The 25151-nt window shown below is 40.8% G+C and overlaps 4 protein-coding genes across 6 annotated transcripts in view; all 4 read right to left on the bottom strand.

Moving 5' to 3' along the window:
* The window catches only part of LOC122715128 (protein similar), a 31187-nt gene extending 24613 nt beyond the window's left edge, over positions 1-6574 (bottom strand). The window contains exons 1-3 of one of the 2 annotated variants that reach the window (XM_043937054.1): positions 6138-6574; positions 344-531; positions 98-246 (exon numbers count right to left, since the gene is read on the bottom strand). In XM_043937054.1, the coding sequence (XP_043792989.1) occupies positions 98-246; positions 344-531; positions 6138-6181 (381 nt within the window). In that variant the 5' untranslated portion in view covers positions 6182-6574. Of the gene's footprint in view, positions 1-97; positions 247-343; positions 532-1400; positions 2403-6137 lie in introns of those variants that run through there. The other variant, XM_043937053.1, reaches the window with a different exon arrangement.
* Positions 6575-6768: 194 nt separating this feature from the next.
* On the bottom strand, positions 6769-7823 carry LOC122715129 (mitochondrial intermembrane space import and assembly protein 40-B). Its single transcript, XM_043937055.1, has one exon. It carries the CDS (start codon positions 7689-7691, stop codon positions 7221-7223), a length of 471 nt encoding a protein of 156 aa, XP_043792990.1. The 5' UTR covers positions 7692-7823; the 3' UTR covers positions 6769-7220.
* LOC122715130 (ribonuclease P protein subunit p14) lies at positions 7691-8891 on the bottom strand. 2 transcript variants are annotated; one of them, XM_043937056.1, is made up of 3 exons: positions 8805-8891; positions 8478-8659; positions 7691-8121 (listed from the first exon to the last, which is right to left on the bottom strand). In XM_043937056.1, exons 2-3 carry the CDS (start codon positions 8498-8500, stop codon positions 7824-7826), a joined length of 321 nt encoding a protein of 106 aa, XP_043792991.1. In that variant the 5' UTR covers positions 8501-8659; positions 8805-8891; the 3' UTR covers positions 7691-7823. The 2 variants fall into 2 exon arrangements, 1 of the variants encoding a protein (XP_043792991.1); XR_006346786.1 differs by lacking the exon at positions 8805-8891 and having other exon boundaries at positions 7983-8121; positions 8530-8608.
* Positions 8892-11640: 2749 nt separating this feature from the next.
* On the bottom strand, positions 11641-24581 carry LOC122714819 (centrosomal and chromosomal factor-like). The gene is made up of 2 exons (XM_043936510.1): positions 21163-24581; positions 11641-14451 (listed from the first exon to the last, which is right to left on the bottom strand). Exon 1 carries the CDS (start codon positions 23309-23311, stop codon positions 21686-21688), a length of 1626 nt encoding a protein of 541 aa, XP_043792445.1. The 5' UTR covers positions 23312-24581; the 3' UTR covers positions 11641-14451; positions 21163-21685.
* Between the last annotated feature and the right edge of the window lie 570 nt (positions 24582-25151).

Raw genomic sequence — 25151 nt, 5'->3', positions numbered from 1 at the left:
CTCTCTCTCTCTCTCTCTCTCTCTCTCTCTCTCTCTCCTTTCTATTCCAACTTTCCATCATTGGTAAATATTTCTTTCGTTTTACCGGGAAACGCACCTGGGAAATGCCAAGATAATCGCTCACGTTCTCTGACAGGTAGATCATGTTTCCATCGCTGGAAAGCACCAGCATGAATCCATTCAGAGCTTTGGAAAATAATTCGTCCATTTGGTTCAACGTTTCGGATTTGGTCATCGGGCGTGGAACTGAAAATTAACGACGATAATAGAATGACAAGAATTTTCTCAAGGGTGTAATTAAAGGTGTCGTATGAAGGAAATTGTTCAACGTCGGCACACTTACTACAGTCGACCACCGAGCGCACTTTAAGATAGGCGATGGCAAGTCTCATCACACTGGCCTTATCTAAATGAGCTGCCTGTTCCGGTGTTACGGGAAGGGCGGCGGCTAGATCCGTGAAAATGTCCGTCTCTTTGCTTCGACGGTATCTTGCCGCATCGCGAGACTTCTCCTTCCTCTTCTCGTTGCTCCTGTAAAAAAAAAAAAAAGAGAAAAAGAAAAAAAATTTTTTGATCGTTCCTTTCGATTTTACAACATACCCCTTGCTTGAAAGGGGGTGCGGTGCAACTTTGCGCCGCTAAATGGATATTACTTTTCTACGCCATACTTTTAACAATTCCGCTCGATAGGTAAATTTTTTTTCACCTATATTGCGTAACATGATTGAATAACTGTGAAGCTATAAAAATTACGATCATGCTAGTAAGTAAAAGTCGCGACCCTGAAAGACTTATTTCTATATCTCGACGCTCGATCGCAAAATTGCATTCTACTTCGAGTGGTTGTTCGACTGTGTTTTGCTATCTGGTTCCTTTAAAATGTTGTGACGTTATAATTGTCTGTAACAAGATATATATATATATATATATATATATATATATATATAGAATGGCGTAAATATCGGGCAAAAGGTGAGATTTACATCAAATACGTGTTGTCACGTCTCGACTATCTCGAATGGTTGTTATCTCCTCTACAAAACGACCTTCGAACACTGCTCTTTTCTCCACTTCTTGAAAATATTTTTACCACAATTTTCTCTCTACTGCAATCCCCCTCGAAACTCCATCGAATTCTTACCGACCACGTTACCTCCTTCCAAATAATCCTCCTGAATAATTGTTCTTCTTCGTTGTGGAAACGCGCGTCGTTTAATTCTTTGACATGATTATACGAAATAATTAAGAAATTAAATTCTCGCTCGAAGAAGAAACCTTGTTATAGTACTCTTATTCGGTGTAACTTAACGTTCAATTAAATTCTCCAAGATGATATATAACGCGAAAACTTTAAAACCTTTCTTTCCTTTATCTCCTAATGAACCTCATAATTAACTTACAAATAATCCTCGAGAATTTGTTCGTCCCCGTTATATCGGTATCCCAAATCCTCGTAGACGCACGGTGGCAAAACCGGTGTACTTTGTCCATAGGGGTAGATAGCTTCGTCGTACAGGGGACAACGGTCGCTCGCCGGGCATTGGAGCCATCGCTCCTCCGTGCAAAAAGCGAACTGCTGTTGCGGACAGGTGTCGCAAAATTGTCCGTCGAGCCAATCATTGTTGCACATCGGCAAGTGAGCAACGTTCGAGGGAAATTCTGACAATTGTTCGTCGCTCGTCGACGGATACGCGTTGTTGATCGATCTCGTTGCCCGACGAAAATTCGACGAGTTGATCGATGGCCGATAGATTGGCCGGGACGGGCAACCGGTCTGCGATTTCTCGGGCTCGAAGTACAGGGCCAGATCCTCCACGTCGACCGGACCCAATTGGCAATTCTTCCCTGCTCCTGCATTTTGATGATGGCGAAACTGGCCGTGGCGCTGGGACTGCAAGTCGACGGTGACGGTCGGTCCCACGCACGGAAGGGGCGCGTGATAAGGTATCGTTCCAACGTTGGGAGAGAGTATTTGATGGCCGTAAGCCGTTCCCGTGAAGGCATAATCGTTAATCGGGAGGGGTTGCTGGATCGGCGTTGCTCGAGCGAATCGGCAGGAAGGGAGGGTGGGTCGAGGGTGGTCGTAGAGAGCGGCGTAGGCCGGCTGCTTGGCCGTCCACTCGGTGCAACGACCGGATTCGTTATCGGGCATCCTAACGATCGGGTGCTGCACGACACGTGGCGCGATCATCGCGCTCGATCGCCGCTTCGACCGGTTTTGGAACGTGCGTACGTTCGATGCGGCCGATCGATCTCGGCGTTCCTTCTCCAGATTTTTTTACGCCGCGCAACGAAACGCCGGCGCCGACCCTCCTCCTCCTCCTCTTCCCGTTACTCGCAAGCAACGGACGAGACGACGAAATAAAACTTTGGCCCGATTTTGCTTCCCCCTCTTCTCTTCTGCACCTCTTCTTTTTCCTTTCTTTCGCTCCCCCTCCTCCCCCTCCTCCTCGACCACGCGTTCTTTTTTTATCGTGAAGCGATGGTAGTAGTAGTAGTGGTGGTGGTGGTGGTGGTGGTGGTGTAAAGTGGTGGAGCTCGACGGCCACGCGATGTTCCTTTCTTCGATTCTTTCTTTTTCTATGAGAGAGATCGGCCTCGAACGAGCCCCGACTCCTCTCGTTCGACTTTCCTTCGTTCCTCCCCTCACGTTCAGTTTTCTTCCTCCTCTCGCTTCGAGTTTTATCTCGACCTGCGTCTCTTTGTTAAAACCGATCGCGCAGCAGCGTGTACGTCGGTGTATGCAGGTTGGATTCAGAAGGCAGAGACGCGGTGGACGAATCCAATCCCAGAGGGAAGAAGACTGTGTTCCGTCGGGGATAGCCACGAGACGGCATTCTGCCTATCCAAGAAACGCACTTCGAGAAATCGTTCCAACGGCGGGATCGAATTTTCGCTGGCTCGACGGTTCACGCGATACTAGAACCGAGAACACAAAACCTTGTTGTCTTGCACACTTGGAACGATGGCTATCTTCCGGTGATAACGATACCACCTATCGCGATACACGATAGACCAGTCTCTCTGGATTTCGTTTCTCCGACGAATCACAGTTAATCTTCCAATTACTTTAATCTCCCTTCTATCGGTATCGAAAAATCTAAAGTTTTCGCGTAAAAAATCTTTCCATCGTTATCGAACGAATCCCTCTACGTAATGAGATAATTATTACTATATAATGTATAAACTATGTATATGCGTATGTATATACATATATGGAAACATTCTCTTGTTCCAGTTTCTTAGTTACTGACCGATATTATTATAAACGATACCGATAATTCAAGGTTATTCCTCGGAATCGGTTAAGATAAATATATATATATATATATATATATGTATATATGTATATTCTCCACGATTTCGCGATTTTCCAACATGCTAAATCGCAATGAATCTATACGTACCTATAGATCTTGTATATTTAGAGAAGGGGAACGGGTATCAAGCGCCAATCACCGATACGCCACGGCGATCAGCCTTGATCGAGGAAACTATAATCAAGCGAGTGAATGCGGAAACGGCACTTGATTCTGAATAACTTTGCCCGATTTAACGATTTAAATAGTAATCGTCGTTCGAGAAATATTCAAGGTATTGGCTAGGTGTAAATGTTTCGAAAGGGCGATCGAGACTAATGATCAATCTTCGAGATAAAGATAAAGAATTGCATTTTTCGAATACCTAAAAAACGTAAAAACGTAAAAGCGTTGATAAAAGTTGAAAATTAAATTTTTGGATATAGCGTCATTTCGATCGAAATAAATATCGCCGATTGTCGGTTAACGAACGATTGAAAACAAGCAATAAACAGTCTCTATCTTATCCAGAGATACTTGTCTGTATTTTTTGTCTGTGTCTTTGCAATAAAATGATTTATAAAAAATGAAAAAAATAAAAATAAAAAAAGAAAGAAAATTTCATGCACGAATATATTCGAAGGAAATATTCATTTTCCACGTGTAAATTTTTTTTTTCTTTTTTTTTTATATATAAATTATCTTAATAATGCGATAGCAAAGAAGTGAATAATATAGAAATACGGATAAAAATATTCTACGTGGATATTTTTCATTGCTATTAATGATTTCGATACGAGGAATTTTAACTGATTATTCAGGTCATCGCACCGGTATATAAAAAAATTTTCCCGAAATTGACATGACGCTAAATTGAACGGATAAGAGATTTAGTTAAAAATAACCGAGATTTGATAGTTCGTCGAACGTATAAACAACCTGTTAATGTATAAGACTAATTGGAAAAAGAAAGTTTTCAGAAGGTCGCATATATATATATATATATATATTCGTCATCCGAATATATCGAACGGACACGATCGTGTTTGTGTGTGTGTGTGTGTGTGTACGTGTCCCTATCGCATGGTACAAGAGAAATACGTATCTACGTTTAGCCTGAAGCAGAGAGAGTTCTCTTTTTCCTCCAAATGGGGCTATACGAACAACCGAACCATCATTACGAATTCACGTAATACATAAAAAACGTTCACATTCATCGTGGCAAATATATACGTGTTAAACACTATGTGTGAAAATTTACGTACAAGTTTCCCTCGAACGTCGCAATGATATCGAGATACGATAACTATTGCTCTTTATGTTGGCGGTTGTTAAGAAACAATTGGATCGTTGATCGTTCGTCGATCGAAATTAATTTATTCATTAAACTCCCGTTAATCGATCGTTTCGGAAGTTAAACAAATGTCAATAACACGTGTATATATGTTTCTAAACAGGGTGGAATATTTTATGGAAAACGAGACGGACGTACATGTAAATAAGTACGCTTTATCTCCATGTGGTTCATTTGATTGTGCGACGAGTTTGAAAGTAACATACATGATGCGCGTGACACAAGCGTTCTTGATTTATCTGAATTTTAATGGTTCCGAGAAAACGATGCTATTTTTACGATCGATAGAAATTTATCTATTGCACACGTGTACAGCTTCCAAATGGGAATTTCATGATTTATAAAAACTACAACTATGAAAATACATATTAACATTGTGATGTGTGATATCTTATAAGTATATACATATATATATATATGTATATACGTATATATACGTATATATGTATATATATATATACGTATACATATACATATATATATAAAAATATGTATTAACTTTTTATGGCAATGCGTACTTTTTCAGGTTAGGATGATATTGTTTTGTTTTGCTTTTTTATTTCATAATTTTATTACGTTGTCTAGTCCAATATATACATATGAAGCTTGCGTTAGAATGAATACACGTGGAAAAAATAAAAACAAGAAGTTGTTGAATACGATTTATGTATCTTTGTAATTTCTGTTTTCTTATCGCGATATAATACAACGTAATATGCACACAAGACAACAAAACTTTCTTTTAAAACAAGAATATGAAATTATTCTAAAAGAATTCGATATTAGAAGAATTTTATGTCAAATAGATGACGATTTGCTTGACCGCAAAATTCATTCAAATGGCGTTTCAGCGCAAGAAAAGAGAAATCGATGAATCCCCGCTCGGATTTTCGAGGTATTACGGGTTTCCCAATATAACGTGCCAATCTACGTAAATCTACAAATCAATTTGATAAATAATTTTTAATTGTATTTTTCTAGTATGCAATTTTTTTTTTTTTTTTTTTTTTTTTTTTTTGCTTTCATAGTTTCGCTCGCGATGCATATATGCAATCGCAGCTGGAGAGCAAATGAAAAGAGATCGGATTATTAGAGAGAAGAGGCATAAGTAATCTTGTAAAGAAGGGTGGGGAGAAGAAAATATCAGGAGTGTAAGAAGAATAGAAAGAGTTGTGAGAGAAACAGAAAGAGAGAGAGAGACTACCGTTCGGAGGAAACGCGATTGCGTCAAACACGCACGCACTCACTCACTCACGCATATAGAACGCGACATGCGCGCGCGCAACACATTGAATTTGTCTTTGGTCTTCGTCAATTCCAACATCTAAACAGTGTCTACGAACAATCATGCGATCAAACAAGGTAGAATGACATAATTAACAATATACTCGAATTTTTTGGTGAAAATTATGAAAATTCGAGGTTCAAGCAACGTAATGTCCATACGGGTACACCGAGTTTTAATTTTCATGCGATTCACTCACCTTCTTTTCTCCTTGTGTTTCTTCTCTTTTTTCGGATGATCCATGGCAAGTCAAAAATTTTAGAGAAACTTTTTTCGGATGATACAATACTAGGATACTCTCGGTCACTGCCAAGGAACGTATCCAGCTTATAATCCGCCTTCACTCGTCACGAAATTCTTCGTTCCAATTGTCTCTTCCGTACTTTGTTCGTAGTAACTCCTTCCTATTCTCCCGTTATCGAAATCAATGCACCAACATACGTTCTTCACTCACTTAACGTTATGAAACGAAAACACATCATTCTTCTACACGTACGAAACGATCGACGAACGCCAAACTCATGGTGTGATGGCGATGACGATGACGATGGTGAAGCTAGTAGTAGTAGTGACTCGTTACAACAGTGGTGGTGGTAAACGACCGCGGCGTGGTGGTAGAGGTTGTATACACGAGACCGACTGTCCCAAGGGATGGAACAAAAGAGGGGAGGTCATAAAGTTGACGTCATAGCACATTGGTTCCATCTTTCTCGCAGAGAAAGATCGCACTGCCATCGGACGGCAATGACGTCAACTATCTTGTTGTCGCGGCACGAACAAATAGGACAAATTTGATATCGCATCATGAAAAAATTATCTTTCTCCTTAATTAAATCGTGCGTCATATATAAGATGGTAATTTATTAATTCGTGGAACAATTTATTGATTACAATATATACAGTATATCACCATCAGTCAACTGAAATTCAAAGAACAAAAATAAGAAATAAAAAAAATATTAATTTAATATGTTTGAGCATCACTTTGTTCTTTAAATAAAAATAATCATTGTAAGATTACGAGATTTAAATTTTAATTTTAATTTAATTCATTAATAATATAATTTAAATATATGCGTGCGTATCAATTTTAAAAATTGAGAACAAAATAACGGGAAAACAATATTTAAAGATATTTTATTTCAAAAATGCTTTCTTGCACAACCTATTTCTTGTAAGAACTTTAGAAATTCTATTTTATTAAATTCTAGTAAAAATTTACTCTAACTTTGTAATGCAAATGCATTACATTTTATTTATTTACTGACAAGCAAACAATCATTCATTTAACATTAGTTTGTTCTATTCCTGTTTCGATACTAGAACTGTGAGGAACTTCTTTTACTTTTGATTCTAAATGCGTGACTTTGTTTTCATTTTCTAATTTTTTTTTATGTTCATCCATTGGATCTTCTTCATCATCTAAATCATCTAAAGACCCTCCTTTCTTTCCATATAACGCTGGATATTGCACCATACATGACTGCATAGTTTTAAATGCATCGTAACAATCTGAACCTTTTGGTTCTGCAGTTGAATAATGAAAACAAGAGAAAGCTTCTCGAAATTCCAAACCACACGGTCCAGTAGCCATACCTCCTAAACATGGACAATTCCAATTGATTTCTCCAGTTGCTAACAAAAGACCAGGACTTGGTTCTGGTTCTGGAAGATCTATTTTACTAGGTGTTGCATGATCTTCCTTTGAAGCAAAGATTATAGTATCTTTACCTTCCTTATGAACGAATGGCATTGTTGAATAATTAATAAAAAAAATTAATATAAAACAAAAGAATCAATATTTTCCTTTTAGAAAATGATGTAAGTGAATTAAGTTGGTTTTTCTTCAAACTTAAGTTGTTTTTATGTCCAAAATCTTTATATTTTAATGTTTATAATTCCTACTATCAGCACAAAATGATAATAAATTTGGCGAAGCACGATGAATAATATAAGTGCAACGTTGTCCTTCGTATTTTTCACTTAAGGTTAATGCTGCTCTTAAACGTACATAACAATCATCGGTGCACCTTAAAACACATCTAAGTTCTTTTGGATTATATTTCAGGATATCAATAGTATACTTAGTTCCTTCTTCACCAAATAATTGTTTTATTGACTCAAGAATGTTTTTCTTTAAATAAACTCTTGACACTTCAAGACCAGGATTATGTGGTAATATTCTAAAAACAAAAAAAAAGTTTTTTTATAAAAAATTTTCCAAATAATTAGAAGATATAATAATTACAATTGTTATATAAAAATATATGATAAATAGTGTAAAAATTGCAAATAAAGAATTATTACATCTGATTACGTAGGAAATTACGAATTTTATGTAATCATAAAAATAACAAACATGAAATTATGAAAGAAAAAGATAATATTTCCTTGAAACAATGTACTTTTTATAGTGCATATATTTAACTTAATCGTATTTAACTGTTTACTTTGAGTTTTATTCATATAGATCGTTCTCGAAATTTAGGTTAAGTTATGTGCATGAATAAAAATTTAAAAACTAATTGAATGTACTAACAGAGAAACGTCTAAATAATACATAGTACACTTAACACCAACTCCCGACTCACATTTAATATTCACGAATTTAAGCACGTTTGAAGATGTTTCGTACAAATATTACGGCATTTCACTCATGCCTTTCTCGTAGAGAGCAGCCACATTATGCGATTCATAGATGGCGCTCTGAGTATCTGATATCTAAATTTTTATTTTCAAATAATTATTGAATTAATTGTATGTAATAAAAATATAATATATAATATAGAAAAAAATTATTTTTTGTTTTCAAAAGTACATGATACTATAAAATTATTTAAAGATGAATTTTAAAAGAACGATATACCTCGATATAATCATCCAATGAAATTATTGGATTCCTAGGAAATATTTCCATAATATTGCTAGTAATAAATACAAGGTGGTCGATGCATTAGCATCCTATGAAATCCTACAAGACATTAGGATGAATAAGGAACCTATCGCTATAAACCTGAAAATTTTTATATGTCAATATAAAAATAATTAACCTTCGTTATACTTTGACAATAATGATATCTAAATATTTGTAATCTTAGTTTATAATCTTTCAATCATTTTTAAAACTGCATATATTATAATTTTTTTTACAAAACAATCGTTTATTCCAAGTATTTCGATATATAGTTCTCTTAATAATATTTCGATATAATTTTTAATATATTAGCAGGGATAAATAAAATTTATTTTTAGAAATTTTTAGACAAATTATTTTTATTGAATTTAAAAATGCAATTTCTTCGCGGTCAATGGTAATATCAATATCCAAGGTTAAAAGTTATCAAAAAAAAAAACTTTAAACTTTTATTAAAGGTACATTCTTATAATATTTTAATAGTTTTCTAGATGAAAAAATAAAAAATTTATTAATATGTATTTTTCACAAGATTATATTCTTATTTCCAAAAGAAAAATATCATAATAGTAACCTAATATTGATTGGAACGCGTGGGAAGAACGAAAGTGCATTAGATTTCGTACTTGCTGCAATATCAATACTCCTCTTTCGGCGCTTGGAATATCTAGTCTTCTCTTCTCAATGTCAATTGATTTTGACAACTCTAAAGATGTTCAAATGTACGTTCGAATATAAAATCTGTAAAAAAAATTGTTATTTGAGTTACCTGGAGCGTTATAGCGAATCGTTGCCCGATTGTTAACTCAGCAATTGAACCAAGACTCTTGTGCTTATCCTTTTCACTGTTCCATGTGGGTCCTGAATACGGGGCCTTCGCATAGGCGTAACGCGTTGAGAATATGTATAGAACAAAATCATATGGCCGAAAAATTTTTATTTTGAAATATAAACATGAAAAGTTTATTGTCAAATATACTGTCGTATAATTAATTCGATAACGATATATTCATTATTTCGCATACAAATTGTATACGTAAGAATTAATTCAATGACGCAGAGATGGAAACACTTCGACTATTTCATCTTTCATTTTTCAAAAATATTTTAATAATGGATATACGCAGTTGTATTTCCTATAAATGTTTAAAATATCAAGTAAAAATTTGCGAATAAAAAAAGATATCCTTTATTCGTTTAAAAAACGAACAAGTTAAAAAGAGAATGGTACATATACGATGGTCGGAATGTATGGCGTACCAACTTGCGGTACGCTAAAAGGAAATCGCAGGAACATGTGAAAATTTGCGGCTCGAAAATATCGATGCGCTTCACGTAGCTTACACTCTCTGACCATCTCTCTAGTCCTTGATGCACTTGGTAATGCAATCAAACCGGACTTCTTTCATTTAAGGAGACGATCGATGATACGAAACTTGAAACGCGCGCGTGTACATCGAAAGTTTCGAGCCCTAATTTCGTTTGCATTTTTGCTTTGTGCGCGATATGTCAGTTGTCAAAAAAAAAAAAAAAAAAAAAAAAAAAAANTATACACGAAAGTATGAAGATAAGTGCATATTATACACGTAATCATACGTGCCAAACTTATTTATGCCAGAGTGATTTTCCAAATTACAACATCCTACACGCGTCTTTTTTTATTACGTATGAATCGATCCAACTTTATGAAGATGAGAAAACTTTATGAGAAAACTCAGGAAGTTTTGTAAAAATACGTTCCATGATATGTGTCTGTAAAACGTTGCAGAGTAATCTACAATTCCCCGTGGCAACTATAATTCCGTATCGAGTTCGATAGAAGCGTGTCATCGAATACAATAGAAGACTAATGACGTCATGGCAAGTATACTACGGAAAGTGGCGTATTCGCCGGAATATCATGAATAACAAAGAATCGTAAAGTCATCGTATTTATACGGTTGTATTTAATCGCAAGCTTGTCGATAATTTTAGAGAAAAGAAAATAAAAAGAAAAGGAAGTATTTTCAACAAATTGTTCCACGCGATAGGGGACATTATCGAGCGAGGCCATGGCGCACACTGAAAAAAACAATACCAGCTATCAGACCGAAGGAATGTTAAATAGAATGAAACGTCATGACAAAAATAATGGCAACAAAAGGTTGAAATTGCACCAGGAAGCGTGGTTCCTGTATTTCATTGTGGCCGCCGGGGTCGCACACCTTTCGTATGCAAGTTTATTCAGTTCAAATAGGAGAGGTTACGCGCTCAAAGGTTAAAAGATTTTGCATTTAATTATGTTTAAACGCTTTTAAAATAAATACGATAGCCTGTGACGTTCTTTCTTTCTTTCTTTCTTTACGACGTAGAAAGTAATTCGGTGTCCAAGATACATAAGATCGCACGTAATTTATTTGACGAGCGCGTGCGCGTTACGCAATCCGTCGAGAATGAGGAAAACGGAAGAAGACGGCGAGAATATAACAACGAAAATAAGAAGATCCCCGGTGATCATTAAACTTCGTACACGAGCCGCCAATGGACTGGTTCTCCTTGACGATACGCACGCGTCATATTGCCGTTAGTAAAATTTGTCGATTCAGTTCTCTGAAAATCACTGTTACATACGGTTCCCCCTTCTTCCTGTTTCCTTCCACTTTTACGATAGGAGACAACACAAGCGTTGTCTTTCTTCCTACGGCACGAGAGAGAGAAATTCTTCTCTATAACGCGTATTTTGCATAGGCAAATTTGATTAACACGAGAAGCAGTAGCTGGAACGAAGAAATAAATAGTATCGAAGTTGTTTTAACATGAAATATAAATATATTTGGGTGGTATTGTACAGTCAGTGATTCGTTCGTATATACAGAATTATGTACATGCCGAACACTACATCCTCGAATACTCTGCGCGTAAATTCACACATACATACGTTTGACGAATCGATCAACCCACACGTGTTTTTGAAATAGTCATCCATTCATCTGGATCCACGCATCCATCTCATCCATCTCTTGGATCCGCAAATATCTCGTTCTTTCTTTCTTTCTTTCTTTCTTTCTTTCTTTCTTTCTTTCTCTCACGCTCTGGGTTTTCATTTTTATTATCCAGTGTTTCTTATAAGTCGAACGGTATTTTATTTTATTTTATTTTATTTATTTTTTTTTTTTTGGCGGTCGTTTACAATTTCAAGTGTTGCGATTAATTAGGACGTCTGCCGCCGGACAATTCCATTCTACGAGTACATTGGCGCCTTTTGCGAGCTTTTTATCGCTTTTTTTTTTTTATCAGTTTAAGGTCAGCCTAAGCGGATTTTTTTTTTTATCATTACGTCATTATTTTTCTTCTTTATTCCTTTACTTACTCTCTTTTTTTTTTTTTTAATCTTTTGCTTTCTTTTGCTTGTTTTTTTTTCTTTATTATTGTTATTACAGAACTACTTGTATTTTTTATTTTATTTTTTTTGTTTTTTTTTTTAATCCGCGTTACAAACCACAACGAGGTATCGTTACTTTAGACTTCATGACTACAGTTAAGAGAATAAGCGTAGAAATGTATCACACTAGAGACTTGTACATTATCTTAAATGCGTAGGTATGTTCTGTTTTTTTTTTTTTTTTCTTTTTTTCTTTTTTTCCTCCCTTTCTCCTCACCGATAATACAGTAGTAGTTGATTAGCTAGCTTCACCCCTCAAAAAACGAAGATTCCCGTAGTAGTCATTTTCGAGAACCGAGGAAAAGGATCGTCAACGCCACACCAGAGCGTCGACGACGGCGATGGCGGCGATGGATAAACAAGGCGACACGCGGCGCGTTTCGCAAAAGGTAGACACGCGGCGCACATGTAAACATACGCACACGCATACGCTCTGTTCCTCGTAAAAGCTCTCTCCAAAGTCCAATACAACACCGTGACGGGAAGAAATAACACGCGCATCGGCTCGAATTTTAATGAACGATCGAGCAAAGTAAACACACACACACATATGCATACGCCGCTGTTAACGAACGCGCCAACCAACAGGCAGATACACGGTAGTGGCGCAGCAATTGGAAACTTTCGATTAATCACGAAAAGCAAGGAACTAGAAGGAGAACAATTGCTCGTTAAGTTGCACACGCTTTTCGCGGAAACGGATGGATCAGAAATGTAGCAGGAAGCGAGCAAGCGGATGGCACGTGGAGCCAACCATGGGCCCCATGCACATCAGATTGTCTCGGGCCAATCGATCGTTCGCCACGCCGATGTGTCGTATAAGCGATTAACAGAGTTTATTTTTCTTCTTTCTTTCTTTTTTTTTCGTTCCAAGGAATGCGATCGACCGTCGAGGCATGCTTCGTTTCGCTTTACTTACGATACGAATCCATCCCCCTGTTCCGGTTCGAGGAGAAAGGAAAAATGTCGTGTTTCTGGCTGACGAGAAAGAAGAATCGAGAGAGAGAGAGAGAGAGAGAGAGATGGTAAAAATAGGAAAAAGAACGAAATAAGCAGGGAGAGAAACGTCGCAAAGGCTGTCAAACGGAAGAGGCACACGGTATGGTATCGATTGGCCGGAGAGGCAGGCCTCGGGTCGCTCCAGGGGCGTATTCAGTTGTCCCGTTTCGTGCTCGACTTTTGCGGTGGTAATTTTTGCCAGCTTGTCGCGAGGAAAGGATCGATCGTCTAGAGTTGGTCGAAGTGGAGATGGCAGGCCGAGGGCGTGGTCCATCGTCGTTTCGAACTATCGTTCAGACTATCCGTGGATAGACAGGGTAACCTATAATATCCCGACGTTCGTGACGCATGGATACGTCTTTCCTTTTCATAGCCACGCGGCGCGCTCGCTTCCAGGATCGAGTCCTCCTTCACCCTCTCTCCGATTCCTTCTTTCTCGCGCGTTTTACGCTCTATCTGTTCACTTATCCCGTTATCTCCCCTCCGAGTTTAACTATCGAAAAACCGCAACCCCTTTACGACCATACGTTTCCATCGGAGATTCGACGCGACCATATTACGTATTCCAAAGAATATTTTTAACGATTCGGCGTGGAAGTGATTTCTTCAGTTCTTACGAACTGAATGCGAATAATTGAAAGGCGGAATGGAAAAAAGTCGAAAAGAAATGATAATAAAAAAAAAAAAAAAAGATCGCGAAAGATCGAAAACGAGATTGAAAAAGATTCTAGGTAACTCGAAACGAATTATAAGGATAAAGAAGTATGTGTGTTGGCATGGAGCGTGCTTTGGTATATAAACCGGGTGTATACAACGAGACGCGTACGAAGAATAGCGTAATAAAATAACGTACGTTATATTTGCCGAATCAGCCGGTGTACTTTTGGTATACGAACAATTCGTGCGTGAGAGGTAGGTAAGGTCATTGTTAGGTGCATGCCGCGCAGCTTCTTAAGCGCTTTTCATTCGCCGGCTGACAGCAGTCCTCTCTACCTCGTCTCCGTTCCCTCCCTCTGTCCATCCATCCGTTTGAAGCCTGCCGTTCGGGCTGGCCTGCCGTAGAAAGAGATCATTCATCGAGAGAGGGTAGGCGATTTAAGAAAAATTCGCGTAGAGCCAAGGTGGTCCACCCACGGTGAAGCGCGCACGGGGAGCACACATTGTAATTCGGGGTCTCGGCTGGAAGCAGAGAGAGGATATCGTGGATCAAAAATGGCTTCGGGTCGGTCTTTGTACAACCGGTGCTTTCCGGCGTGCAACTACCTGCCACAGCCACGGTTGGCACACACAGTTTGCTCGCTCGCTCGCTCGCTCGCTTGCCGTCCTTTTGCGAGAGAGCCTTTACCTTTACCACCACGTACCTGGCCGACCAGCCAGTCGTCGTCGTTCGTTCGCTCGCTCGCTCGTCTATCTACGCTCCGTCGTCGTTTCTGCCCCAGTGTTCCAGGACCGGGTGTTCGGAGGGGTCCCGAGTTCCACGGAAAAAGCCTTGGGTATATCTTTACGAGCGGAGCCATAAAAGCCGTAGGAGTTCGTCCGTTTCTCGATTAACTCTCGTGGGGTATGGATCGCGTTCGACCGGCTACGATCCTTATTGTCGAGTATATCCTTTGCGCGGTCCTGTATAATACATAAACGAAGGAACTACCGTCCTTCGAAACACCCAGTCATCCCGTCATCGTCATCGTCTTTGTCATCGTCCCACCGTCGTCCCACCCGTCGTCGTTATTATTAAGTTTGAGCCGAGAGGACAGGATGGATTTGGATACAAACGTTGCCGCTTCTTCTAAGCACCGTTGCAATTTTTTTCTCATCCTCTCCTGATCGTCTTGGCTCAATTCTCTCCCCTTGCCATCCTAGAAACTACCAAAACTAAATATGTCTCTTTCGAGAGCGCGTATTCTTTTCGTTAGTCTTTTGAACGGTCCCCCCTCCTCCTCGCTTATCCGAACCATCTTCTTCTCGTCCAAGAGCAGGAGCAACGAGATCGGCATCGTTTGTTTCGTCGCGGTCTCGATCACCCCCTGTACCCTCCCCCTCCTTCCTCCTGTTCCTGCTGGTACTCCTACCCTTCCTTCCTTCCTTCCTCCATCATTCCTTTTTCCTGTCCCTCTCATTACTCGACCACGGTACGCGCCAAGCGTGTTGCTTATCTGTTGCATACATCATGTTACACCCTTCACGATTCGCAGCGAGGAACGGAAAGAATTGTTCTCCTTTCTTTTCGATAAACGTTTACGGCGATAAACGAGGAGTTAAACGTAATTAAGTTGGATCGATACATTTCCCTCCTATGATCCACTCGCTCGTGCATCATTTTATACGCCTGCCGAGAACGTGAGAATATGTAGTTTTCGTTTAAGAATGCGCTACACGCCTACTTTGCCCTTCTTCCTTTCTCTCTGTCACTCTTCTCTTTCTGCTCGCTGAACGAACACGTTATATACGCTCCTTCCGATCGATCGTTATCTATATAACCCCGTTTTTTGTTTCGCTCGTTTCATCGTTTTTGCCGGCGGACACGAATTCGCGTAACACTCTACTCTTCGCCGCGATCCACTAACTTATCGCGATCCCTTTTAATACTATATAATTATTACACAAGATTTAGGAGTTTGTTATTCGTTCAGTCAAAGTGTAAGTCGAGGGCGCGCTAGCTCGTTTAATATATTAATTATTTGAGGCAGTTTACGTCATTTTGTTTAAGGCCGAGTTAATAGTAGTGAACTATGTTGAGAAGGTGTACGCACGCGTATTAGCCGCGCCGTGGTGCGTGCACACGCCATTCTTCGTCGGCTGATTCACAGTGAACGGGCAACCAGGAGGATAGCAATACGTGCAACACTCTGTTGTCCCTGTCTCGTGAAAATCCACGGCCAATTTAGTTTAATTTCGAACGACGTCTCGCAGGGGGACAAGGGACCCACGGTCTGTCGCATCGAAAGTGGCATACTTTGTGCCCTCTTATCTTTACCGCCCTTCTCTTTCTCGCCCGTTTCCTCTCCACCGTTCCTCGTTGTCCGTCGAATGTGAATCGAGCTTTTATCCGATGCGCGTCTACTGTATACGCACAAAAGTATATACGTTCGTATATAGTGGAGGGCGAGGCACGTTCGAGCACAGTTTCTCTATCTCTCGTTTCTTTCGTTTTCTCTCTCTCTCTCTCTCTCTCTCACACACACACTCTCTCTATCTCTCTATCTCTCTCTCTCTCTCTCTCTCTCTCCATCAAACGACGCGATGCACACGTATTTCGAGAATAAGCTTGATCGTATATTTACGTATAGTTCGTTACGCGCGACGTAGGACAAAATATTTGATGCCAGACTTTTTTTTCTTTTTTCTCGTACCCGCTTACGGAGGAAGCACGTTTTATTACAGAGTAAATATATGCCTTGCTCTCTCGCCGAACTACAAACGCGACAAACAATCAAGAGTTTTTGCGGATCAATCGAGCAAAGTAAAGAGAAAGAAGAGAGAAACTCCCCCTCCCCGAAAAAAAAGAAGAAGGAAAGGACAAGGAAGACAGAAGAAGGAAAAGTATCGTAATCGTTTCGGTGTAGAAATGCATTCATTGAATGCAAATGTTAAATAAAAGAAAAGAAAAAAAAAAAAAAAAAAAAAAAAAAAAAAAAAAAAAAAAAAAAAAAGAAAAAGAAGAAAAGAAATGACCGAAACGACCGCACATGCCGTGTATTATTTCCTTCGCGATACACACGTGTCGCATCGAGTCATGTGGGTGGTTCTATGTGATGTTTAACGCGTATATTACACAAGCACGCTCGTTCTTGTACTCGTTGAACTCGGCGGCGAACATAGAACTCGTTCGTTGAAAATACATCTTCGATCGAGACGTTTCCAACTTAATGGGATAGCCTCGGTTAGGATAAACAAGTTGAACAGAGAGAGAGGACAAAAATGAAATTTCTATGCAAGTGGATTCTGCCACGTATATATATATATATGTATATATATGCCATCACGATGAACAGTGTGTTCCGTGCAGGGAGAGAAGAAGAATCGTGGAATCAGACGCGAAAAAAGAAAAAGCGAGTGGTGCACAGCGTGCACGTGTTTCCTGAGATCGAGCCGGTGGCAACTACGAGAGAGAGAAGAGGAGCGCCTCTATCGCGTTATCTCCCCTAGAGAAGATGCGCGCAGCCCGGAAAGTCGTTCAACGTTCCCCTTACGTAATGCTCCCAGCTTTTTCGAGACGATAACAACGATAATATACCTGATTGACGTAAACGTTGACCTCACCTGGAATATAGGCGATATAAATGCAAAAAGTAATACTGATTTGGAAGGGAAAAAAAAAAAAAAAAAAAAAATGCGCAAACGAATATTTTCGAGTAATTTTCGAGTTTCGGGAAAGATACGATAAAAATGCATATGCAATAAACGTAAATTTTGGCACACGCGAAACTTTCGGCACAAACAAAGACGGTTTAGACGGTTTCTCATGAATCGCGTAATCATAAGAGGCGAGGCACTTTTTTAGCTTTGATTCCTGATATGCACGAGGTGAAAAGTTTAAGGCGTAGCTCGATCGTATCAGCACCGACACTCCGCTTGACATTCGACCGTGTCTCGTCGTAGCGACGCTACAATGCTCCCAGGCTAACAGTCTTATTCGTTCATTCTTTTGCTCGCTCGCTCGTCCGCGAGTCCCCTCTTTTTTTCACTTTCGACATACCGACGAACGACAATCGAATTCTACGAGCGTATCCTTTGCATAGGAAGCGATGGAATATACGACAGCATATACGAATCGAACATGAAAGTAGTGTATATGTATATAGGCGGTTGATGGCAGATTACGGAGAAACTGAAGAGAAAAAGAGGGCAAATGAACGAAGAAAAAGGAGAAACTAGATCGAAATATCAAACTAGAGATGAAGAATCGATGGAAAAATGTTTAATAAAGCTGATCAAATCAAATAATTAATCGAAGATTAACGATTAAAATTAAAAATGTAAATTTACTTATTTTTTTTTAATTATTTAAAAAAATTTTTTCTTTTTGAAGAAAAATGGAAAAAAAAAGAAGTGAATATTAAAAATATTAAAAGAATAAAAAATATCGATAATTGGGATTAACGATATCTACATTTATCTTTTTTTATATTATCGGAAACTATCACTATAATTCTTTACTTCTTAAAAAATCCACTTACCTATCGTTTTTTAACATCTCGGTATTTTAGAATACACATATGAACAAATATTAAACTAATAATTGATATTTTTCGAGAATGAAAATACGAAATTTTATCAGTCGAAAGTCTATCGATTGGTAAACAGTTTGCAAAAAGAGTAACGCGAAAAGTTTTTTCCGTCCTTCACAGTTCAAGTAACTGTATTTAGGCCCTGTATCCGTTTAGCTTCCCTCTACTTCGTCGCTAAGAGGTTCGTTCCCTTTGAACGAGCAAAAACACCGGGGCGGAAATGCTCGGCCGAGATGGACGGCGAAGGGTAAGTGGTGCCAGGAACGAACTCTGCTCTCGACAACCGAGCTCTGCCAACAAAATTTACCAGGAACGAGAGACTTCGTGTACACACGAAACTGAACATTTTCGCGTCGCCTTTGTGTCCGATCCCGATATTGGAATCAGTCGAATCAGAATTCGATCCGTGAACCGATTGTACCGATCACGATTTAACATGGCCACCATTTTCACGCGTTGTGAAAATCCATCGGGATACGATCATTCGAAAGTAGAATATCGTGGAGAAATAGTTCCACAGGCGTTATGTGTATATTTAAAAATAACGTACAAGCGAAGTTTTTTTTCTTTGTCCATTCGGCGAAGAGCGAGAAAGATAGGAAGAAACCGATAAACAAACCAGTGAAACCTTTTCAAAGTCAGCAGCCAACATTTCTGCTTGCGACGCTTCCTAATTACCTGATGTGTCCACGTCACATTATATAACGAGTTCGACGGGGGTTTCAACGAGGCACAATAATGCCCTCCTTCCTTCCACATCGTATAAATATCTATCAGTGGATGAAGTTTTTAACCCTCTGCCGTGCGCACAGAGCCACGATCTATATAACTAGGAAACGTATTTACTATCGACCGGGTTGTGTGCGCCCGAAGGAGGTACGATTGCGCCTGATTGTGCTCCATCAAGTATTTTCGATACATTTCGTGTCAAACGCAATACGCGCTAGAGGATAACACACCGCGATACACTGTAGACGATACGACCCTTTCCTCCTCTTTCTATTTTATTCACAGTTTTTTTTTTTTTCTCTTTTTCTTTGGATCTCTTCCACGAATTTCTTTTCGGGAAACATCGCACGAAAATACACGAGTTTTTCCTACAAAAATAAACTATTTGCGAGCAGTCTTTTCTTAACACATTATTGTAACAATCGGAGAAAACAGGTCGTTAAAGTCAGTCACATGAAAGGGAGTGGTGAGAGTTGAATGTAAATTCACGAAAAGAAATTTATTAGAATCGATACCCTATCGAGAGGTTTTTTTTTTTTTTATCGAATGAAGCAACGAAACGTGACTTTCATATTTCTTCCCCTTTTTATTTCTTCGAGTATTCCCGAAGTTACTTCCAATCTATCTAGTTCTCCCCTTCTAACCAATTTTCCAAAGTTCTGCGAGACGCACGACGGTTGGAAATTATAGGAGTCGCAGGTTCACATTAGCGGCTGTTAGTCTAACGTCCATCCGTGTACGCGGTCGTCAGTGTTTTCGGAACACGCGGCGACGCGTCCCGCTCCCTCCGATGCGTGCGAGCAGTCTCTTGGTTTCGTCTATATACCGATCCCCATCTTGACCGCGCCCCCTTCTCGTCTGGTTTGGTCGCGTCCCTCGTACTCCCCACGTCCCGTAACCGCCCAGATCCGTCCCATCCCGTCCCGTCCCGACCGTTCGTCCCGACTCGTCGTCGTCTCGTTTCGCCTCGCCTCGCCTCGCCTCGCTTCGTCTCGCTTCGCCACGGCTCGCCCGTACCGCCAGTGCGGTCGTGCGGTCACGTTGATCGATCGTTACCGTGTAACGAAATACGGTCCCCGTCCGTTTCTCCTTGAGCGCGCTCTTTGAAAAGGGCGCAGGACAAAAAAGAAGAAATCCTGCTGCCCCGACTCTCTCTCGGACCTCTCTCGCCTTTCTAGAGATGTTCCGTTCCGAGAGACGGACAGAGATGGAGAAAAACAAAGAAGTTCGAACGAAGAAACGAGAAGCGTTCTGGGAGAAAGGACGAAACGAGAAACGGACGTTCCGTTAGAGCAGGACAAATGCAATTGCTACGTCACATTGTCGTTTCCTGTACATGCTCGCAGGAAAAAGAAGAGAGAAAAAAAAGACAAGTGTGCTTGTATGTGGTTTTTGTTCGAGGAAAAAAAAATTGCGCTTGTACTCTATCGGAAAATGTACATAACGTTGCATTCAAATTTTGGCACTTGCGATTACAATGATTGTCGATCGGATCCGAGTATATAAGCAGAGAAGACCTGAAGCGAAATCAAAGCTATTCGCTAGTTAGGGAATAACGATATAATGAATTATTGACAATCAATATAATGTATAATTCGTTTGAAAATGCGACTAAATTGTATGTATATCGATCGTATATCTGAAAAATACTATTTGTTGACCGATTGTGTACGCGATCCGTCGGTATTCAAAGATGAAGGAGATGAGAAAAAGAGCGAAAGGGGCCGCCGCCGCGGCCGCCACCGTCGTCGTGACTACAGCAGCGATGGCATACAACGAGAGAAGGATCGCGTGTACACGATGTTTGCCCGGCTAAGAAAGGCATTCGAGTTTCAAGAATTTACGCGGAGGAAATCTCGTGTCTTTGGCTGAAAGTGTATGACTAAAAATAATAAAACGTTAATACAAGACCTAAGCAAATGGATTTTTATACCTGAGAAGCGCACACGTATCGCAGGTGGATGAAATTGGTCGATAGACGACCATTTCAGTTGTTCGCGGTTCCATCCATCTGTCTCTGGTTGAATGTATATCTGTGTATAATAGTGGTGATGGTGGTGGTGTGTATGCGTCGTGTGTTTATTCTGTGGCTTTCTGCTCGTCCGTCCGTCCGTCCGTCCGTCCGGCCACCCGCACACTACTGCCAACACGGAGAGCACGGCACGTACGATCGTTGCGTCGACGACGGTACATACATACACGTATATACGTATGCATACACATTTACGTATATACAGTGAATACACGTAGGGAGAAGTAGCGTGTATGTCGCAGAGATAGATGTATCCCGAGTGTACTAGGCAGAGTTAGACCAACCCGTATGCGCTTTAACGAGTATGGAAGATAAGTCGTACAATAGGGAAGAGAGAGCACACAGCTTTGTAGCCGGATTAGGTGAATAAATGAAGGTTGGCAATAGGGTCGGTCTCGAGCGAGTTCACGCTGCTGGTAGACACCTAACTCTGCGGCAAAAGCGCATGATAACCAGGCGTTTCGTAAAAACCAGCCGCTTGAAGGGCGTGTAGCGAAGTGGCATGATGCCTGTGTATCGTGCTCGCGTATACACTGGAAACGCCACCAGAAGAAACGCTGCTGGAAGCACCGATCGACGTCGAGGAGGAAGAGGACGAGGAAGAAGAGGAGGAAGCCTGTTGACCAATGTGCGACGTTGCACGTAACGTCGTCGACGGTCGCCTATACGGATGATGCCCGACCACTGAGGCCGTTGTTGCCCGTAGATGACTTGACGAACTCGAATTCGTCGCATTATACGTCTGTTGATAAGTCTGCCGTAATATGCCGGATATTGACGTAACCGTTGGTGTCACCGACGAGGAGGAACTTCGGTCGCTTTGGTGAGGTTGATGATGAATCTGATGAGTCGTTCGATGTTGCTGCGTTGCTTGTTGCTGCTGCGGTTGCTGCTGTTGCTGTCGATGCTGATGATTGTGAGCGCGCATTGCGCGGAAGTAGTGTTGATAAATACCTGATATGACTGCTTTTTCATCAGCAGAGATTAGTTCGGTGGCGGAAGAGGTTGACGACACCGAACTTACTTGCTGCTGTTGCTGCTGCTGCTGTTGCTGCTGCGGTTGTTGATTGTGGAGGGGATGAGCATGAGATCGATGAAGATGATGACTTTGTTGTTGCTGCTGTGGCGGCGGTGGAGGTGCTTGTGATTGTTGTTGCTGTTGCGGGTGATGTTGACGTCTTTGTTGTTGTTGTTGTTGTTGTTGTTGCGATAGAGTTGCAGCAGCGTTGAGAGCCGCACGATAGGAAGCTGCCATAGCCGCAGCAGACATTTGACTGGTTGTGGAAACGAGATTCGATCCTGAATCGCTTGTTGCGACAACAGTTGCCGATAAGACTGCTGCTGCGGCTGCGACAGCGGAGCTGGAAGATGACACGGTCGAGGTAGAAACGGCGGCAGCCGTAGAAGAGGGTGCAACAACGGACGAGGTGGAGGAAACGGCAGCGGCTGCGGTCGCGGTGGCAACGACAGCGGCCGAGGCACTTCGCCTGCTGCTTCGCCTCGACGAAATCGGCGCGTTCGCTGGTGGTGGTAGATTGTTGACGAAAGGACTTCTCCTTTCGCGTTCAGCTCGTCGATAATAGCATGGGTGTATCATGAGAAGAGGTTCACCGCCACCGGGTGGTGGTTTTGCTTGGCTCGGCAGCTCGTACTCGACACTGCAGTCAACGTGGAGAGGTTGCGAGTAATCCTTGTAGTCCTTGTAGGTGGTGACTGCAACCGCAGCGGCTGCCGCCGCGGCTGCGACAGCTGCTGCGGTCGCGGTGGCGGTCGTCGTATTTGTGTTTGCGGTCGTACCGGAGCCGACGGCAGCAGCAGTGACGGTGGTGTCGAGGATGCCGGTCGATGCGGCCGGCAGGACGGTTTGCTGTCCGCTCGGTCCCGTCGCGGCACCCGTGGCAGCCGGGCCGCCGCCACCGCCGGTAGATCCGCCGCCGATTCCATGATGGTGATGGTGATGGTGATGATGATGGTGGTGGTGATGGTGATGACCGTGTCCATGCATAGCGGCACCTACCACCACTTCCTTCTCGTAGCAGGCAGCGGCCATGTTGGAAACCTCCTACTATCCAGGCTTCCGCCGCCGAACCGTCCCTTCTTGCACGCCCGCTGACCAACGACCCACCTCGAACGCTAGCCTCTCATTTCGTGGGATCCTCGTGATTATTCTCCCCGATGACGACCACGATCCACTGCTCTCCGTCTCGCCCAGCGTTGAGATTACCCGATCTTTCACCACACAGCCGGAGACGCGAATTCGCGATTCTCCAGCACTTTTTTCTTTAGTTTTCTTGACTAACCCCTTTCTTTTACTTCTCTTTTCTCTTTTTTTTTTCTTCCCTTGTTTTTATCCTTCTTTTCTTAATAGGTTTCTTAATATCTCTCTTCCAATCGTATTGACAATACGATCCTCTTAATAATTGTGGTACTTTTCGCAATTTTTATGGGCAAATCTTGAAATGAGACGAAAAAAAATGGTCCGATTCATCGCTGCGAGAGAGGGTTGCCTTATCCAAGGGTTGGACCAATCAGCTATTATATCCAACACCAAGGAAAGCCCTCGAGGCAGAAGCCCCCAATGTACATGAGCAAAAGAGCGTTATCGCATATTTCGAGAGAGAGAGAAGGAAAAAAAGTCGTAAAGAGCTTACAACTGACTATGAATTCGAACACCACCGGCCCTGATTTGTTGGACACCGGCTTCCTTGCAACATCGATCTTTGCCTTCTATGATTTTCCCTTTCTATTTGTTTCTCTCTAATCTCTCGTTTCTATTTCAAAATCCTTTTTCTTCTCTATATAAACGTATTTTTTTCGTCTTTTCCCTTTCGAATTCTCGATACATATAGTAATCCACTTCACTCTTTCACAAATCCTTCGCACGTAATATTTCGATTGCTACATGTATGCATTATATTTGCAATTAAACGTTAAAATGCCACACTTCCACTTTTAATCAGATTTTTTATTTACAAAATTCAGAGACATTCATGAAAACGAAGAGTAGATTTATATATCAGAGCAAGCAATGGGGGCTTGGATCTGAACAGGCTGGGCGTAACGTCTCGTTTCTTCGTTTCAACAAGATTGAAACACTTTAATATGCCGACGTTGTTTTGCAATTCTATCGTTGCTTTATATATAAGAAATTTTACTCAAATTATTTGTCTTTTTCACTCACTTTAAACACAGCTGCACAAAGAAAAATTAAACGACAGAACACGTTCAGGCTTCTTCAAAGGGGTACGCCATTGCTGCGCGTGTGTCAACTCGTCCGACGTATCGGTTACCCTTACACACGCGAGAGTATGTCTATGAGTGGTAATATACATGCACCGTGCATGTATATGTATACAAACTACACACCTTACTATACGTATTTCGCTCGTCTCGTACAGACTGCCGAGCTGCGACTGAAAGCCAAGTCCTGTCGAATCCTCGTGTCTACTCGTGACATTCTGCAACGCCCTCTTCCTCTCAATATTTTCCTTCTTTGTCTCTTTGTAGCTTCTTTGTCTACAGTGTGGTCGATTCCGTAGATTAATGGCTAGTATCTATGAAATGCGATGCGCGATGCACCATCGGGCTAGCCAACTTGATATAATTGTTTAGTTTCTTCTCGTGCGAAAATTTTTGATTGGTTTGTGCATCTGAAAATATATTTTATACTTTTACATATTAAATAAACTTTCTCGTTCTATTAAATAAACGTTCTATTAAATAAAAAAGAGTTGTACAAATTCTACTAAATAATTTAAACATATACGTACGAAATTTATTTTAAATTTTATAGTATTCTATATTCAACAGTGAACATATCGATTATTAATAATATTCAAATCAGATACACAATAATTCTAACATTTATTCTTTTTTTTGTCTCAAAATTA

The sequence above is a fragment of the Apis laboriosa genome, unplaced genomic scaffold (genome assembly GCF_014066325.1).
Source record: "Apis laboriosa isolate Shangri-la unplaced genomic scaffold, ASM1406632v1 scaffold34_cov151, whole genome shotgun sequence".
In the NCBI taxonomy this organism is placed as follows: Eukaryota; Metazoa; Arthropoda; class Insecta; order Hymenoptera; family Apidae; genus Apis; species Apis laboriosa.
Note: the sequence above shows the minus strand (reverse complement) of the source record. Positions and strands in the feature narration are given on the sequence as shown.